Here is a 20,355-nt window from a genome sequence, read left to right on the forward strand (position 1 = left end):
GCAACATGTCACTCCCATAATATATGATCAGAACCATCCATTAAATGCTGTAGGATGCCATAGCCTATGTAACTCAATACTTTAAATGTAGTATAGCACACTGATTCCATTCCAGACACTGATCTACTTTGTAGCCATGGAATACCAGCTACTGACCCACATTTACACCTCATTGTGAGGTGAAAGAAATGCAGGAAACACCCAACCCAATCTCACTCTCCGGTTGTTTTTTCAGCTCGGCCTGCAAGCCCGGGCGTCTGCCAGTAATGGCCCTCTGCTGAATGCACCTGTCCCGCAAAGTATACACTTAACTCGCCAGGCCGAGGCAGGAAGGAGGGAAAGCGATGAAAAGGAAGTGAAGAATAGAATTTGAACATTGGGGAGCTGTGAGAAAGGTTTTTGTTTTTTCAGAGGTAACACTAGCATGGGTGGTTCATGTATAAACACAGAGATGGAACACTTCAATGTGTATTGCAGAGGTTGGCAGAGCTTGAGCTGTAAGTTCCTGCAGAGAGGGGAGTTTTACAGAGATTTGGTGTCACAGTTGAATGTTTCTTTTGTTTTCACATTCCGTGTTTGAATGCATATACTAGTTTGTATGTGTATAAGGTGTAAAAGAGGCCTCTATTGTAAAGAGTGTGAGTTGACTAATCAGCTGGCATACCCATTAAATTCTTCTCCCACTAAATGAGGCTTTCAGTAGCGTTGCTGGAGAGCTGCCACTTCTGCAGCCACCATAGAATAGCTCAAAAGACAACACATTTAAAAACTAACCATAATGCTAGTATAAACCCACAACACAATGCTCCATATAAGTAACATGCTCACAGAATATGTGACTTACCGAGGTTCTAAGCAGCCAATTCTTTTGTCATTAGAACCTATAAAGTTATAAGCTATTTCTTTTTAGAAGCTAGGTTATCCTGGGACAAAGGCAGGACAACCCAGAGGATGATGGGTAACTAGCACCATAACCTCTTGCTCTTTGTGCTTTCATCTTCTCCTGCAGTCTGGCTTCAATTAATAACATATTGCTTTAGCTTGACCTCATGCTTAAGCTTCAAAGTAAACATGAGGGGAAGGTTTGTGTTTTTGTCCGCATGGATATTTGTCCGTGTTTTGTCCCATCTGACCTTTCTGTGCCTTTTGGTACAACTGCAGGTTTTAAAGGCTTGACAAGGATTACACTCTTGCATACTGGTCAAAATGTTTGTAGCACCACCGATATGGCAGCAACTGATATGAAGCATTCAGTCAGTCCTTGATTTCTCTGAGAAGAGACAAGGCCGAAGCACATGTGCTTGAATAAATGCGGGTGGCAGTAGCCTGGATGTGAGACGAGCAGCTGGGATCAGCTGCAAGTGTCTGGAAAGCGAAGGAGTAACACCCTGCTACTATCCAAGTGACCTTGAGCAAGGCACTTAACCTCGAGTTGTAGAAGTGGGGAGATGACCAGATGCCAACAGTAGAAGACTGTGGTTGCAGTTTGCAGTTCCCAGATGGGAGTGTGTGTAACTGTGAAGCAGGGTGGTGCTGGTGAAGACCAGAGACCTCAGCAAAACCCTCCTCTGGATAAATAAAGCTTTTGGAAACCTCACAACCTCCACCTCTAATCCTTGAAACAGGGGAACTGAAGGTCTGTTCAGTATTTTTTAGTTTGTCATAATAGCTTGTTGTCTTTCAAATTGTAGTTAAAGTTCACGAAGTTCACTTGAGTATACAGCAGTTTCTGGAAGAGTACACTTCGGACTGTATTTGTGTTTCTGTGGACTTCTAATGGTATTGACCAAAATATATAGGTGCCATAAACTGGTGAATACAATGCTTACATGATCAGTTTTAATAGTTTTATTGTTCTGCTGGAATGGTATGACGAATATCTCTTAAAACTCAAATACGCATGAGCCTCTGATGCCGTTGCTGAGCAGAGGAAACCAGTCAGAGGCACAAATCGAAGCTGTCGAAAACCAAGAACTTCTTGCTGTTGAAGATGGAAACATACAGAGTAACATAGTTTACGAATTCTTCCCAAACTTTACCTAGAATCTGAAAGTAAACAGATGAAATAACAGATATTATTCACTCATGATTCAACGTTTGAAACCACAGGGGGACTCCAGCTAGCCTGCGCTTATTGATGTCCATAGAGAAAATAATCAAGACAGTTTGCTGACCCTTGAATTCCCAAAATAACTTATTCAACAGTAAAGTGAAATGCAGTCCAAAAAATCCAAAAGTGACATACATGTGCTTAAACACTTGGTTATTTGCCATGAATCATTGGAAATGCAGTTTCCCCCCCTTCCAAATCCTTTCTTAAGGGAGTGGCTCTCCTGTTATCCATTCCAGCGACCAACTGGCACTGTGGCAGAAACATTTATTCAGCTCCAGTCCTCCTACGCAAAGCTAAAATAGATACTTAGCATAAATGTTTGGATGTGAGTTCCATGCCAGGGCCAGAGCTGCAGACAGTCCTCCCACTCCCAAGAATCCAAACCCAAGTTCAGGACTCCTTTACCGCTACCTAATTGCACATTATGACTGTGGAATTCTGACATTCTGATCTGCATCCCTGCCAGGTCCTGTATGTGATACTCTGCTCTGTCATTGCTTATGATTGTGTTTCCTTTAGAAATGGATCCGTGTCAGAGAGGATCAGCTCGTTTACCACGATGGGACATGAAAACTATACACTACATGCAATGTAGTGTAAGTGGTTCTGAGGTTTCATAAAGAATGAAAATAATAATATTATTTTTCCATTGTATTACACTTTCTAATAAAGGATAAGTTTTCACTGAGTTTTAATTAATAGTTTTGATGAGGACATTTCTCAAGGAAACAAATAAAACAGTTATATGCCTGTGTGTTATAAAGTAAACGGTAACAATGCACAGTTTGGCATTCTTCCTTCTATTCAATTAGTTGTGCCAAGTAGCAGGGCTAGTTTTAATGAACCTTTTCAACCGATAGAAAGTAGCAGAACTCATTACATATACAAAATACCAACAACAGGTCAATGATTGCAAACCCCAAGGGTGGCAGACATGGCTGTTTTAGGTGGAGATGGGCTGCTGGGAATCAGTCTGCAAGGAACGTTTTTACTAGAAGAGGAAGCTAATAGATCTTCCTGACGCCTCTGGATTAGAATGAAGGGGGCAAGCTGGAAGTCAGGAGGAGAGCGCCAGTGAGCTGTCCACCACTGCCATCTCACTAACCAGAGAGCCTTGTAGTCAAGGTTGGAAATATTTAAAAGGGCGGCACCTGAAGACATCCTCTGCTGATGACCTCCTCCCCTGGCCACTGCTTCAAGTGGGCTAGCCAAGACTTGACTGGTTTGGAAATGCTTTAAAAAAACTCATCATCATGGTTTGGCTTCCTGACCTTAATCTCAAGAATTTGTGGAAAGCATGGTCAACGTTCGATTATTGTTCCAACCCCAGATGAAGTATCATGACAAGTGATTGATCTTTTGCCCCGTCGTTTAACGATCTCAAAATGTGGGAGGCAAAGTGTGCCAAACTATATTAATCTTTTTTATTTAAAGTAAAAAAATACTGTGAATCCTACTTAAAGAGACTTAAAGTAAAACACAAAACAAAGAACACTGTATTATCTGACATCTAAGTGTACTACTGTAAATATCCAGATATTACATTTTTGAACATAATATTGATGATTTATCAGATTCTTTTTCGGCCTACCTTGAGACCTTACAGTAGAACTGTCAGAAAAAATTCAGAGATGCACAAAATTAACTTTGTCCCCATTAGGGTAAAATTATCCCTTACAATAGGGCAGATCTATAGGATGATATGATTACAATAGGTTGACCTTGATTCCAGAATATTTCTTTCTGTTAATTCAACATGTCAGTAAAGGCCGTTGAAGATATTGTTTTGGTTCCTGGTTCGCCACAACAGTTCTCTCTAATCTAATCTCATTTGAAGCGGATGAAGGAAACTGATTTGAGCAGATTACGAGTTTGTATCTGAGCTGCATTGGATGGGATTCTGCCATATTAAGATAGTGAGCGGATGTTTTGGAGGTCTGTGGAGTGTTTGAAGCAGAGGTAGTAGGAGGAGAATTGTGGACCTGTTTGTGTTGCTATCCGCGCATTGTATTTGCGTGTGTGTTAACAGCCAACAGATGGACGGTGTGCACACTGACCGCGGTGAACTTGCACACTGCTTTTCCGTAATTTATCTGCAGATCACATGTGTGACTCGACCAAGCTGTTGTTTTGGAGAAAGGTGGAAAAAGTAAAAGACTGTGTGATTATGTGCACGTCTGTGTACTTGTGTGTCACAGATTGTGTTTGTGTATGTATGCATACACACTCTCCTCAACCATGTGCCTCTCAGCTTTGAGTCACTACATAGCAGAGCAATGGGATCACATTCTCTGGAGTGCGCTGTAATGTATTCTGTTTCACTCAGGGAAAAAAAGCTTACCCAAACAATCGGTTTCTGCGTGATTATTAATGGTATTATTGTTGCGCAAAGGTTTCCTAAAGGAAGATGTTGCTATGTGGGATATGAAGCTTGATAATTCATATCAACAATCCGCCTCCATTTAGACAAACGAGTCCAGTTTTTATCGTTTTCTTTAACCTAATATTTTCCCCTATTGTTTGATTGTCGAGGGATTTTTCTTTTCATTTCTTTGCCTTTCTTTCCTCCTGTCTTCCTCTCCAGGGGATTTCTTGTTTGGGGAGGGGGACTGGTTAAGGGAGGAGAACGCTGGCGGCGCTGGATTTTAAGCGGGGCAGCGTATCCCTGCCAAGAAATGAGTTCACCGAAATGCTGTTTTCCCTCAAAGGAGATGCGATAAGGTTTCTGCTCAGTGGCCTGGCCCCAGCACTTGACTTCGAGATGAGGAAAGAGAAACAGGCAGGATGAAGGGGAGGATTAATAAGGGAAAGGGGTGCTTTGACAGAGACGTAAGACAGAAGAAGAAGAAGAAGAAGAATAAACTAATCTTTGCATTGTAAACCAAGACTGCCTCAGAAAATCCTTTCCACTATGGCATGTGTGAAGAATAGCACAGTTGGAAAGGCTGGCTGTTAAATGAGTTGCTTACGTGGATCTTTTTTGTTCACTGAACAGAGGGTTAAAGATAGAGGAAGAGGGAGGTGAAGATAACCATTGTGTTTGAAAGAAAGAACTTGCATGCCTATGTCATCAACTGCCCTGTTGGCCTTTTTCCGTTTGAGTCTTCAGTAGAAACATACACCACTGAAGCAGAGACAATGGCAAAACTTTGCTTCAAGCAGTTTTCAGGCAGTGCACATTTTGTGTTTTGGGGGCGTAGCTTTGACAAGAGGTTTGATGGGAGCGGCTGGGATGTCTTAGTTGCATCTTTTCAAATAGAAGCCTGGTCTTGCTAGCTTTTCCAAGATCACCAACCCTAGCTTTAATTTGAAATTAAACAGCAAAATAATGTAATTTTCGATTTATTGAATTCATGAATTTCATCGCAATTTCACGACATCCTTTGGTGCAATGTGATTTTTGCTAATTTCATGTCATTAGTCCATCCAGTGCCCACAGTGTTTAATATGGACTTGTGCCCATCTGATAGCTCACGGGTGTGTTGGTTTTAAAAAGGAAGTGTGGTTAGATGCAATCTTTGGCTTTTTTCTGTCTTGAGACAGCGGTAAAAAATTGTTCTTTCGACTAAAGAAAACACAGTTTGAGACCAATAGCACGGTATTTCATTTATTATTTATTGTAAGACTTACCTCGGTATCACTATTCCCCTTTTAGTGAGACCAGAATCGCCATGCTCTTCCCTGAATCAACATTTGATTCAGGGGACCAGAGGAATATGGTTTACAAAAGAAAGGTCCAAAGGTCAGGAACAAGGTCGTACACTAACAGACTATCCTCATTTCACGGCACTCTCTCATATGAGATGTTTGGTCTGCACACCCACATTTAACTGAGACACATCTTATTCATCAAATGAAAAAATAAATAACTAGGACCTACCAATAAGAAAATTACAAGCTGTGTAGTAGCCTAATTTCTCTCACAGATTGTTCTTGGCATTCTTGTGATTCTGCGATTTACTTATTAAAATAAAATCCAGTAGTTTCCTTTCAGTACAGCAGAATAATCACGGCACAGTGACGCATACTTTCTGTCAGCCATGCAGGCTGTACGTCAGCCAGATTTTTTTATGAATGTCCCACGTTGCCACAGAAGAGGATGATGACATCACTGCATCACTGCCGCCTGGTTGGGTCAGCTGTGACCAATGGCCCATAGCACATAGAGTTTCCAAATATTTAAAGAGTTTCTCCCATTTTTTACCGGCCCACCAGCGGAAAAATCTGACCTGCCACCAATAAATACACTCGGAAGAAAAAATCAAAGAGTTTCTTTTCCATTGAATAAAAACGTTTGCAGCCATGCGGCCAAAGTTGGGGGAAGTGGCTTTCAAGAAGACTTGAAGTGTGGCCTTCAGGTCTTTGCAGCTTCTTTTGTGCCCTTTGAGGTTGTCTGGTACTGGCGGCGTGTATACACTCCAGATTTATTAGTCCATACTCTACTCCTCTGGTGTCCTTTGAGCAAGGATTGAATGAATGAACACATTGTTGCCTAATAGAAATTATAACAAACTGTTATTTGGATGAACTGGAACATCACAACACTGATCATATACAAGCACTTAGTAGTTTGCATGTAAAACATCAGTGGAGATTTATCGAAATACCGCATTATCCCAAGAAAATTACTTTTTTACTGTCTGACAAAAAACATCAGGTCTCTGAGGAACAACTAGAAAAATGAGAAAAGTTAATACAAGAAACACATTCTTCTATGTATTTGATGCATCGTGATTTCTCATTCATTCCTATTAAGTTTGCATACTGAGCATGTAGCTCAAAAAAGTGTCATGTGTATCCAAAACATCCCTCAGTCGGTAAGAGAAATATGGAGGAAATCATGTGTGAGTGAGTGTGTCACATGACACCTGCTCTTTTCATGTGATACTCACTTTGTTACGCAGACCTGAAGGACAGAGCCATTACACACCTACAGCCCTATTCTGTAGCTTCCCTAGTCAGGAATGAATTTGTTTTTCTCAGCTTTGCCTCTTTGTTTTGGTTGTGAAATCCCTTTTCAATTCAAGTCCAGTCAGTAATAAATGCCTCTAACAAGACATCAGGTTACGTTTCTTAAACCAACACTTTTCTTGGCCCCTCGCTTGTTTTCTCTGTCACACACTACGTTGTAATTATTTTTCTTTTCTTCCTTATAAGCATTCTTTCTCAGCCTCCTCTTTTCACATTTTGAATTAAACAGAGACCATTTTTTAAATTCTAAGTGGTTGCCCCCACTCGTGGTCGTATATGTTGCACTATACAGCGAATTTTGGTTTCTCCTTTAATTATCATAATTAATGACACAGTGCATTTTGCTGTGTGTTCTTATAAGGTATTAATGTATTAAATGAATGGAATTAAACATGTTCCAATTGTTTTAGAGAAAAAGGTAAACACTGTAATTTAGTATGAAAATATCAAATCGTTGCCTGGGGAACTTTGTGACATGTATCAGTGGTAAAAAAATTGATAACTGTCCAGATGTGATCACTAAAAAGCATCTGAGGTGTTGCTGAATGTTTGAGCGATGATCCGGTCAACTTGAGTCTAATCAGTGGAAACTTGTTTCTCTTTCCAGTCTTCAAACAACGGCCCCCCTCCCCTGCCCAGCTCTTCTCTCCCCGAAGGCTACTATGAGGAAGCGGTCCCTTTAAGCCCTGGGAAAGCTCCTGAGTACATCACCTCCAGTGAGTGACTTGTTCATTCCCATGCTGCTGCGGCAAGACTCAATGTTTTCATGTTTTGTAATGAACAGCAAATGAAAGTCACGTCTGCGTGTTCGCATCTCCCTCTCAGACTATGACTCCGACGCCATGAGCAGCTCCTACGAGTCGTACGATGAGGAAGAGGAGGATGGGAAGGGCCAGAAGATGCGTCACCAGTGGCCGTCTGAGGAAGCGTCCATGGATCTGGTGAAGGACTCGCGCATCTGTGCATTCCTGCTGCGCAAGAAACGCTTTGGCCAATGGACCAAGCTTCTCTGTGTCATCAAAGATAACAAACTGCTGGTAAGGGACACTCGTGTTCATGTCAGCAGAACCAAGGGCCAATGTTATCTACAACAGATAACATGGTAACATTACAGCAGGATTATGTTTGGTTCCTCTAGCGCAACTGTCCCCTTCTCTGTTTTCTACAGTGTTACAAGTCCTCCAAAGACCACACCCCTCAGATGGAGCTGAGCCTGTCTGGGTGCAGCATCACTCACATCCCCAAGGACGGCAAGAAGAAGAAGCATGAGCTGAAGATCGTCCACCAGGGGGCGGACGCCCTAGTGCTGGCTGTGCAGAGCAAAGAACAGGCCGAGGAATGGCTCAAGGTAGAACAATGAACTGCAAAACCATGTTTTTTTGTCATATGATATTGATGCAAAAAAGTTGTTCCAGAGCTCAGATGAGTTCAACTTGGAAACACGCTCACTAAAACCACTTTGCATAGTTCATGGTTCATAATACTTAATTTGAAAATACTCGAGCACATAACAAAATAATCTGTAATCAGAGTCTACTTTTTTTTTATAAGTTTTAGCTATGTCACTTGGCCTCTTTCAGCAGATAAGTATCTTTGTAGCTCATTTTGGACGAGAGTGAGCAAACTTAATTTGCTGAGGAAGTCCACATGATATGATCAAACACTCCAGAACAAAATATTGGTTCTTGGGTGGAGACTGTATAGTCAAGCATTAAGAACCATTCAAGCTGTGTCGCTTAGCAGATTTCCTAGTATTTTACACTATTCAACTGCCTTTGGACCATAATTAAACTTCCCATCAACCAGGAAATGGATAATGCAGGACAGCCACGATGAAGCTATACAACAACATTACAACAACTGTAAACCCCTTGTTGTTGATGGGAAAAGAAACAAGCACTAGTTACAAAGTGAAGCCAGAACCCCAGATATGTTAGACAATATGGAAACAAATTTGGCGAGTTTTTGCAGAGATTTACCATCAAGCTTTTTTAAAGTACACAATGTGTTTGAACAAGCAACAATATGCTTTGCTAATAGCTACAAAGCTTAAATGTGCCCTGTTCTGAATCACAAATTTTACTTGGATGTTGGACATATAATTGGCCCCACTGTGTGAATTGTGGCCCCTTTATGGCACCCGATTCATCCCACACTGTTCAGTAGGTTCCTGTGGTTTGCCAAAGTCCTGCCCCACCGAGTAGGTTTATTTACACCACTCAAAAATCACAATTTTAATAGGAATATTTATCTCAATACTTTTTCTCCTGTGTCAAATGTCACCAACACACATGATTTCAGAGCAGTGAAGAGGCCTAGAACCAAACTGTCTTTGAACCACAGCCTCTTGTGGTTCACTGCACAAAGTAGGGAGCTGTCAAACACGGTAAAAGCCGCAGTACACCAGCGTTCGGTGGTGCCCTGCAGAAACCGTAGTGGGAGAGTTCAAATGGGGGTGAAAGTCTCAGCCTTCAGGTTTCATTTTGAATATTGTTGACAGTGAGATACATTTAGACGCTCTGTCGCCTCCATTCGTCTAAGAGCACTGTAGAATAAAGGGTGTAGCTGTGTACAAGAATAACCTGGCTTCAGATCCTCCGGATGGGCCTTTTCCTGATATTGTATGAGCAGTGGTTTGGCAGTTTGTTATGAAAATGTGTTTCACTCTGATGTGAAGATGTTTTCTTTCTCGTCTCTCCTCCCATCGCTTTCCTCTCCATCTCTCATCCCCCCCTTACCCTCACCCCCCATCATCTTCTATCATCGCTCTCTGATCTTTCCCTCTGGGCGGCTCCAACAAGGCAACAAAAGAAACCCAACCCCCGTCGGCATCGAACAGACCCCCTCTGCTTTCTGCTTTTCAAACCCTGTGTCTATTTGTTGTCAGTACGGTGCAAACACCTCTGGGACTCTTTTCTTCTCTTTCAATCGCAGGACGTAAAAAAACGGGCCTCAACTGGTCTTTGGATTTTAAAAGAAACACCCCCCAGGCCCCCCCAACTCTTTCCTCCTCACCTCTGCACTTCTTCACTTCTCGTGAGGACCTCCTGGAATTCCTTGTTTGTTCTCGACTGTGTATTGTGTGCTATTTTTACGATTCCTCCTTGCCTATTTGTGCGGCGGCCTTTTTGTAATTATTTGGGCCTCCAGCTTTTGCCAACTTCATTCCCTTGTGCTGCAGTTCTGCTACCAGGCTATTGGACTTCTTTTTTCATCCTCACCAAAGGCCTTGTTTAAAATTTAAGTGTGGACCAACTTTATCCGGCAGACCACTGATGGAAACAACATTCTTTTAAGCTCAAACAATGTGGTTATGTTTTGCCCCTTTCTGTTTGTTGCTTGGTCTGTTTGTAAGCAAGATTACACAAAAACAACTGGATGGATTCCAATGAAACTTGGTGGTGGGATGTGGTGTTGGTCAGGGAAGAACCCATTAAATGATGGTATGGATCCAGATCAGGGGGAAGATCCTGTATTTGTTTCACTTTATATTGAATTCCGAGTCAGGGACATTTTCACAGATTTCCTACGGAACATTTTTTAGGATCTTGATGACCATTCTTTGGTTGATTGAGCAAATAATGGTGGAAAAAATACTGCCATTCCCCTTTAAATTCAGAATCTGGCAACTTTACACGTGTCTCGCGTAACGAGAAGTCTTATTCTCAAGTCTTGTGAGACGCGCAGGAAGAGGGAGATGGAAACCTGAGTGGGGAGGGGATCTTGGATTTTACATGAGAGAAACTATCATGGCTGATTTTTTTTTTTTGATGTGGACAATGGTTCTGTAAGAGTTCAACTGTAATGGCCTGCTTGAGGCGGAGTATCCGGGTAAACAGAGCTCCTACAAATTGAAGTGTGAACATGGAGAGGGGCAACGAGCAGAGGATGGACAACGGGTTGCTGCGAGTGAGACATATTTGATGGGGCCATACTTTTAGCGAAGACTTTAGCGAACAATTTTTGCATTTTATTTGCGACTGTGTCGAGGCGGCATGCGGAGATGATATAATGGGCCCGATCTAAACATTTTGTTGGTACCATTCATTTACACAACCACATTTATAACCATAGGCTCCACGTTGAAAAAATCTTTAACTCCCCTTTAAGGGAACGTATGTGCTCTGCTTAGTGCCATTTTAGATATTGTCAGTGTTTCCTCTATGTCTTTTTCAAGCATTTCATGTTCATGACTGCGAGGAAACGAAGATTAAAACAGTTTTTGTTTTTCTTCCTGATTCAATTACTCGTTCTGCACAGTAATTAGCCGTTGTTTATTGATTGGCTGAGGCAGGTATCTGCAAGCATTCGCAACCAGACCCGTGAAAATATACAAATGTCAGTACCACCCAAACCAAGGCAACGACCACACTAATTGTTGCCCGGAGAAAACTGGGATGCCGAGCGTATTTAGTCAGGTGCCTGGATATTGGAGACATATTGAACCGATAACATTGTGGCAGCCAGTGAAGAGCTATGTTTGCTCAATCAATGCACATGCAGTTCGTCATCCTGCTGCACTCAGCGCTCATCTCCCTTGGCTGAAGTTCTGCGCTCACACCCTCCTTTTCAAACAGCTCTGGATTTAAGGTCCTTGTGCTGGGTCCGTGTCATCACCAGTAGAGTGATGGATGCTTGGATTCCCTGGCTCGCCCTGCCCTCTCTCCAGCCTCAGGGTGTGTTACGGTGGTGTCCAGCGAGAAAGATCAGCTTGTCTTTGTGTCTGTGTTTCGGTATTGCGTTGCTAGGACCGCTGTGTATCAAGCAGTCACTCATTTATTCATTATTCCCCTCATTTAATTCTTTTATTTTCTTTTGACCTGTTTTTCCTCTGGCCTTCTTCTCTTATATCCATCTTTTAGCCACATGCATAAAACCTAAATAACAGCCTTTCTTGCATTTCCTATTCGCGATTCTTGCTGCATTTACAGTGTGTCGGTGTGTCCTCATGACAGAAGGGAAGTCTTGTGAAAATGGCATTTAGCTGAGTGAGGTGAGGGACAGGAAGAGGAAGGGGCACATAAGTGTGAGAGGAAGATGGAAGGAGCTGGAAGCGAGGTGAGAGGAGGAAGGAAAGAGAGGAAGCAATGAAAGGAAGAGAAGAAAGGAGGGTAAAGGCAAAGCTTGGAGAGTACCTGAGTCTACTTACAAAGTGTTCATGGAACACATGTCAATATTTTGTCCTTCACTCTCCTAATACCTCGAAGGTCTTTGTTTGCTTTTCTCGCCTTCGACCCGACTTGTTATATCAGTCCTTCTTACTGGTTTTTCTTGTCTCTTTCTGCACTAAGTTTATGGAACGCAAGTTGTAAGTTAACCGTTATTCTCACCTTAACCACCTTAAGTAACTATTTAAATACAGACAATCCCTAGTGCATGCGTGTTGTCTGCTGAAACTGTGGAGCACTGCTTGTTCATCCTGTGCATGCCCCCATCTTGGTTTTATCAGCTGAAAACTAAATTATATACGGACTGTTCTTTGATGAAATATATTAATACATATATAACAGTGAAACATTGCGATGGAGGTTTACATTGTCAGACGCTGTAATTTATTATAATCAGGTTGTTTGTCCCAGCACACACGTAGACTAAAAGTTTAAAGCTATGTATAGAATCAAAAACGAAATAATCTGAAATTAAGTTTAAAAAATCATATTTATCAAATAATCAATATTTCAATAAACGCTCATTAATGACACTAAACAGACTGTGATGTTTCCGATTTCACTTAGAGCAAAGTTGACCATCAGCTCCCAGTTTTTTTTTTGTGCTATATTATGTACCTCCTTTTTTACATGATCCCTTGTGGAATAAAGCACTAAGTTTATTTTTTTTATCTCGTCCAAAAACTCTGATTTGTGTTTACAAGCAATGGATGGGGCGAATCCTTTTCCTGTCTTGAACGAGGAAGCACAGACTCGTCATGTCAATGTGCATTCATGGGCCAGAGTGGTGATTGATAGTGGTTAAGGTGGATCTCCCATCACTTTCTACCAGACCTGCTGTTGGTATTCTAATAAACACGCCAAAAGCACGATAATAGAATCATTAAAAAACAATCCATAAAAACAAAGACAAAAATACAATTCACAAGCATTCAACATAGTTTTCTTTTCTCCCACATTGAACTCACAAACTTAACAAATAAAGAAAAGAAATGCGTCATCATCGTCATCATTCAGATTTCCACTACACTTATTACATATTATGGTTAAAATATCTCAGCATATAGAAATGTGCGCTCCTGGCAAGTGAATATGTAAAACTAATAAAACCACCTGAAGGCCAGAGTGTTCAGCAGCAACATGTCATCATTATTTTCCTGTTAATTGGTTTTTCAGCACCCAAAACTGAAGCACACTACCTCCACTGACATGTTCTCTTTCATCACCCGTACCCCAGTCTGGCGAAGCAGCTCTCCACCGGAAGGTACACATAATGTTGCAGTCTGTCCCGCTCTCCGGCCTCCGAGCCGCTCTCCGGCCTCCGAGCCGCTCTCCGAGCCAAACCCTCGGAGCCACAGCCTGTCATTTTCCTCGCGAAACCCAATTATGCTCCTTCTAAGCCAAAACCAATGAGCTGAGGAGCTCTACACGGCCAGAGATGGTTCAGAATGCTTGTGGAAAAGACGAGGGGGGAAATTTGTGTGTGTGTGTGTCAGAGTGCATTAGCCGACTTGCGTACACAGCGAAATCTGAAATCTCATTTCCCTCTGCCCGACGCTCATCTACACACGTCCCTGTCACCGCCACATGCCTGGGACTGCCAGATCTGACGGAGGGTTGGCAGGTCTGAAGTCCAACGAGGTCACGGTAATGCACACTGGCGCCCGGGCCAGAGCGCTGCAGATCTCATTCACCCCTAGTAGACCTTATTACATAAGGATTCCGCGGACGTAGTAAAACTGTGGTGTCTAATGTGTGTAGCAGACACCCCCACCCCTCCACCGGGCCCTGCCACACATGCATGCGCGCGCTCTTCCCCCTCTTTGTAGTCCACTGCATGGGCTGCATTGCCTCATGATCCCTTGGCTGCAATTCAGTAGCATGATGGAATATGAGAGAGGAGGGAGTTCACCATACATGTGGCCTGCATTACCCCAGGCATGCCGTCTAGGCCGAAGGAATGAGCTGCTTAATTATGTGGCAACGGTGTGAGGAAATATTTTAGGATTTCTAACTGAGGGATCCACCCATGTGTCGGGATCATGGTGTGTACCTAACATTCCACCGGCGTGGTTGCATATAAATTGAAATACCTCTGCAGTGGTCAGTATGTGTCGACTTTCCACTTGTTTAATGTGAACGACAGCCTTGTTAGCCAACGCTGTATTTCTTTATGTCTTCTAGGTGATGCGAGAGGTCTGTGTTAATGGAAGTGTAGACTTGGATGGGGCTGGATCCGGATCGCCCGTGCACAGACCTGAACTGGAAAAGGTAATATACTCTGACACTGATATTATTATTACTAACATCATTGATATACACTTATATTTATTATTCATATGTTTATATTTACATTCCCTGCATCCATGAAGCTACAAATGTAGGTGTTACTGTCAATTTTCTCTGGTTTAATTGTCTGCGTCTGTGAGGAACTGTGTGTGATCAACATTTTGTACTATATCCATCTCATTATACCTCCTTACAGTTTTTACTTGATTGATAAAATTATTTTTAATACAATACGAATATTCTAACAAGTTTGCGACGGCTTTTTACACATTTGCACGTGTGATTCTGACGCCTTGAGGAATGTAAATGCAGGATTTACTCTTCTTTTAGCTCTGCTTTTGGTCTCCTCCAAATCCTGAGGGAAATATTAGGCTCTGCATCTGCTAAATGTCCCAGTATGTTCACCAACTGGTCTGTCATTTGATGATGGTTGGGCAGTGTAGAGTAGGTTTATAAGAGCTTTGCCTATTGGTGCTGACAATTAAGAGAGGATCGGAAGGGTGAGATTGAAACTTAATGGTTCAATTTTGTGTTTCTGAAAGATGCAAAAGTGGTCTCAGGGCCAGTGTAACTCAGAGCTGATCATCTTTGTGTGTTTGGCACTATGATAAACTTATTTTAATACATATTACAGATGGAAATTTGTAGAATTGTTACTGTAGACCACAGTACATTCAGATTTGATAAAGAGCTGTCAAACCATACCCCATTCTGTTCCTTCATCACTCCTATATAATTGTATAGTATTGTTTTAAGTCTGAGATACAGTTGTCGTAATGACTCTGGTTGGATTATGCTGGAGTGGAAAAACATTTGTAAATATATCTTAATTCCATAGGGACCTCTTTTTATGGTGTAATCAAACACAATAACACTGGGCTGTAAAAGCTGTTTGCCAAATAACTTTAAAGGGAAAATGTTGGACGCTGAAGGGAAAACTGCGTTATTGGTTTTCTTTTGGACAAGCAGGTAAAATAGCCAATAATGTAAGCGACGTACTGTGCCCAGCACATATGTGTCTGCATGTATAAATGTAAATACGTGTGTTTAGTGGTGGAAAATGAGCCGCATTAGAGGCTCTTTAATGACAAACCGCTCCCAACTTGGCACAGCAGACACAAGCACAGCCTAATTATTCATCTATAACATGTTGCAGATGCTTTTAAGGGATTTTTTTTTTTACGAGGTACCCTGTTAGTAGACAGCTGTGTTTGTGTGTTAATGCCTTGGCCGACCTGTCTTTCCTTCAGAAACATACATTTTTGATCACTTTGTACCTTCTTGTGCATCCGTTCTTTTTCTGTGCGGCCTTCCTGTGGCTAGAAGTCCTCCTGTGACAGGCCGAGCTCCGACGGAGAGGCGGTCCACGAGAACGGACTCAGCGACTGCAAGGACCAAGGTGAGACTCGCCAGCAACAACAACCAAATGATCTGTAACCTTTTTTTCTTTGATATGAAACATCTGCTGCCAACATAAGTCTTTCATTTCCATCCAGTATTCAGAGAGTTTCGGAAACACAAACTGTCTTGGGAAAATCCCTTTCTACTTTAGGCAGTGAGCAACAGTGAACCACCAGGGTGACGTAAGATGGTGCTGGTATATCGACCACAGTGTTTTAACTGACAATCCAATTGAATTGTAGCAGGGTTCTCCCGTGTTTCATATCAGTGGCAGAAATAACACTCACACATAAAATTAACCTGACTTTTATTGAAAAGTGCAGAGGCACTTAATTGTTAAATAACATCCCTCATATCAGTATCAATAGTGTGTTGAGCTTACCTGCTCAAATTGTAATGATTCCTGTGAAAAATTGCTTTGTTAAATAAAGGACAGAGGAAGCAACTACTACTTTAAAACATAATAATAATAATGAAAATAATGAATACACAGTAAGTGAATAGAACAACTGAGAGGTGTGTGTGAACTCCTTGGGTATGCAGCCTGCTTTATATACTCTATATTGAACAGCAGGGTCATTGTCAGGGTCATTTTCGATTTTTATATTATCCTTCAATGGCCTTTTTTAATTGTTGAACACGTATGTCACAGCAACTTCTTCAGATGGTAGTGATGATTATGCAACTCACTTGGCTTTAGCCCAAAGTAATCGTCACCTTTGGTAGAGCAATGCACAGCTTGCAATCAATGCATTAACCAGAAAATAATAGTCTGTGTATCTGTCTTGGAAAGTAAATTTCCTTGGCTTGACCGTTTGAGGTGATGCTTGTCAGCGATCACATGTCATAGCTGTGGGTATGTTACACAAACATTGACAGTGGCGTAAAAAAAGATGGACGACACGTCTCTACTTCCTTCTACATTCCAGAAATCAAGCCAGAATATCATCCCACATCAGTGATGTAATTTGGGTCTGTGCAGCAGTGATTGCGGTAGCGAATTCGATACATGAGCTCAATCAAACAACCATGAGTCAGTCTCAACTGTCAACCATGTTGTTTGAGTCAGATTTTATAGCATCTAAATAACTTATTAAAGCCAAACTTACCATAAACATGCAAACTTGAACACACATCAGTGATCTTTTAAAATGTTTTATTTAAGGTGTGCTTTGGCCCTTGTCCCATCCGATAATATGGAAAAGGCATGTTTCATGACCTATACTGCTGCCAGCCACCAGGTGGCGAACAGGACATTTTGGCTTCTCTTGTGGGGGAGCTGTCAATTCTTCAATCTTCATACACAGTCTATGGAGCTGAAAGGCATACAGCTGGAGGGACCACCCTGAAGGACACGACTGCTTTTATTTTCAGTCAGGAACTCAATTAATTGTTGTCATGAGAGTATTTTAGTATTAATGATCTGAGTTGCTATTTTTATATTCATGAATTGTCTCCTTGGCCGTATACAGCCGGCAGCCAGACACCCTCCATAACCCCCAGCCCTGCTTTGCAGTGATGTGACCAGGTTCTGTCACCTGTTGTTGATAAAAATTGCTAGTCTGCCGTCTCCTTTATTTCAGATTATTTTTTGTCTGCCTCTAAAAACTTTTATTAATTAATTAGTCACAAATGTAACCTCCTACTGTATTTAGATTCTCAGCTCCCTTCCCGTTTGCTCAGATTCGATAAATGCTTGATCATTTCCGTGAGACATCACAGTTGACTTCCTAATTGCCAAAGTTTGTTAATGTGAAAGCATCCAAGAATATAACAAATCAGTTAGGAAGAGCCCGACAGCCTGATTAACCTGGAAATTGCAGACGGAGAAATTGGAGGGAAAGGGGTCGGGAGTTGTGTCACTTCTGTGTTTTGTTCCAACATCTGTGAATACTTAGATGTTTTCAGAATGAAATCCCAATCATAAAACACTACATTCGTCCATCACCATTAATTGTATGACTAAAGCACTATACAAAGCAAAAAAAAATGTTAAGTTAAATGAAGTGTACGACATTATCAGTGTTTGTTTCTCAAATTGGACCCAGTTCTAAATCCCGGGGATATCACTGATTTCTTTCCCCCTCCGTCTGTCTCATAATTCAGAGGACTGCTGAAAAGGCCCGCCTTTCACAATAATGCATGAAGCATGAAAAACGGATTGGATTTATTTGTTTGTTTGCTCAGCAGGCGAATTTCCTCTGGGAGATGAATATCATTTTACTTGTCAGCTCAGTTATTTGCATTATCAACTAAAATGTTACACTTATACTTTCTCCTTGGTGAGATTGGTTCACTTTTCCAACATTATGTCTGAAACAGATTTCCCACCAGCTGTTCATTTCAAATCTCTGACCCAGTTCTGTTTTTATGGAGGCAGCCCGGAGCTGTGATTCATGGATATGCTTGTGTAAGTCATGATGAAACTTTGGGGAGGGTGGAAAGAGGATCTGCGCTGATGTCCCACATGTGTTCATGCAGTCTTATGAAGTGGTTGGTTACTGCAGCATGAACCTTTCTGGCCTGGACACATGATTCAGTGTGAAGTTGGTCGATGGTCTCATCCTCCCAGTGTGTGTAAACAGTATGCATCTTCAGATAGGGACCAAGTAAGAAGGGAAGTTGTGTCATATTCTAACCTTTTATAGCTGATGCAGGTCCGAGAGTAAAAACACATTTACCGGTGCTTGGACTGAAACTGATTCTTCTTAAGTTTTGTGGCCTGAATACAGGTCAATCGTTCTGGTTGAGCTTGAGCCGCACAACCTCAGATAGAACTTTCATCTGTTGCCCATGATTTATGGGATTTTGGATGTAAGAAATACATCTGTTGGCTTTAAAGTAAATCACTTTAGTTATTTGTCTTTCCATTACTGATGGTTATTATGCTCCGATGTGATGTCGTTTTAGCCAAGCTCAGATTACACAAAAATCATGATAGCTGTCTTTGGTAGAATAATGTTTACTTATTGCTATGGCAACATGGTGAAATATTAAATTACAGAAATAGATCTTCATTTAGTGAAATGCTCTTCTTAGATGAGACATAATACTTACTTAGATATCACTCTAGGAGTTAGCCAATAAGCTTCAAGAATCGTCCTAACAGCACCTCTGATTAACAAGTTATATTTCTTTAATTTAATCTGTAACAAAACCAGGGAAGTGAAGGAGAAAAGCTGTGTCCCAGTTCAGGGGCTGCTTTCTTTTGGGGCTACGCTGGGCTGAACCTAAATTAGATGATTTGGTTGATAGAGGATCTCTGTGATTGTTGTCACCACCTTGTCCTGCCCTTATTGATGTCGAGTAGCAACTAAGCTGCGGTTTGACACGACAGTCAATATGTTAATATGCGTACTATTGGCTGTTGGATGGAGTTGAAGCATGATACTCTGATCGGGCGCCTCGTCCCTTGCTGGCGCCGTTACCTCTTCGGAAAAGGGTTTGAAGGATCCACTCGCTGGAACCTTTAGAAGCTTGGGGATGGAAGGATGCATTTGTCGGGTGCATTCGAAGAAGCCTTTGAAAATAGGAAGGTCTAGTCGCGCTGCATCAGTCTTCAAATGCAGCCGCCCGTAGGTTGCGGACCCTGAATTGAGACACAGCTTATGTTTTGGCTGCGGGCGACAACTTTGTTAAGTTACTTCTACCTCACTGGGAAAGCAAGTCTTCAGAAGTTCGGTCAACAATGACAAATTCCACACCTGAAATGTAGCATGTCATTGGAGGGGATTTAGTACATGTCAAGATGTGTGATCCATGATTAAAACATTTTATATAATTTATCTCCCTCAGAGAAGTCTGACATGTTTTAGTCTGATAAAGTCCATCAGCCAAAGTGCATGGGTCCAACAACTGAAACGCTGCAGACAGACTAGCGCCCGGGTTCCCTTCTTCAGTTAATTTGTGGAACCATCATCGAGTAAAGAATGACTTCAACCGCTCTCCTCGCCCTTCAGTCATTCCTCCTCCTCATTCATCCTCCGTCTCAGCATCATCAGCCACATTCTTTCCGAGGCTGGTAACATAAAGTTCTGACTTACTGGAACCGAAATTGACCTGCTACTCGTCTCCTGAAGAGAAAAATATGAATTCCTCCTTGAGGTTCGAATCGCTTTCACATCTGTGTGTCTGCTTTCCAACTCAGACCTGCGTTTGTGTGTGTGACGTGTACTTTATTTTTTTATTTTTTTACGAGAAAAACCCTGCGACTGAAATTGAGCAAAGACGGGCTTCCTATTTAGTTGAGGCCGTCGCCATGGCAGTTGTCGCATCATATCTGGGAAGGCAAAACGCAATACGGAAAAAATGTGAAAACAAGCTTGCGAGCGCCAAAAACAATCGTGACAAAGAGTTGCGGTCATTAACGTATCAGTTCAGATTACTGTTTATTAGTTCACTTTTGCTAACAGC

The 20,355-nt window shown here is 41.8% G+C and overlaps 1 protein-coding gene across 2 annotated transcripts in view; it reads left to right on the top strand.

Annotated features, from left to right (window-relative positions):
* Positions 1–20,355, top strand: part of afap1 (actin filament associated protein 1) — a 57,072-nt gene that overhangs the window by 23,711 nt on the left and 13,006 nt on the right. For both annotated transcript variants that reach the window (XM_062384407.1, XM_062384408.1), the window contains exons 4-8: positions 7,692–7,800; positions 7,910–8,121; positions 8,253–8,432; positions 14,437–14,523; positions 15,865–15,940. In XM_062384407.1, coding sequence (XP_062240391.1) covers positions 7,692–7,800; positions 7,910–8,121; positions 8,253–8,432; positions 14,437–14,523; positions 15,865–15,940 — 664 coding nt within the window. The remainder of the gene's footprint in view (positions 1–7,691; positions 7,801–7,909; positions 8,122–8,252; positions 8,433–14,436; positions 14,524–15,864; positions 15,941–20,355) is intronic.

Source organism: Platichthys flesus, chromosome 24 (assembly GCF_949316205.1).
Source record: "Platichthys flesus chromosome 24, fPlaFle2.1, whole genome shotgun sequence".
In the NCBI taxonomy this organism is placed as follows: Eukaryota; Metazoa; Chordata; class Actinopteri; order Pleuronectiformes; family Pleuronectidae; genus Platichthys; species Platichthys flesus.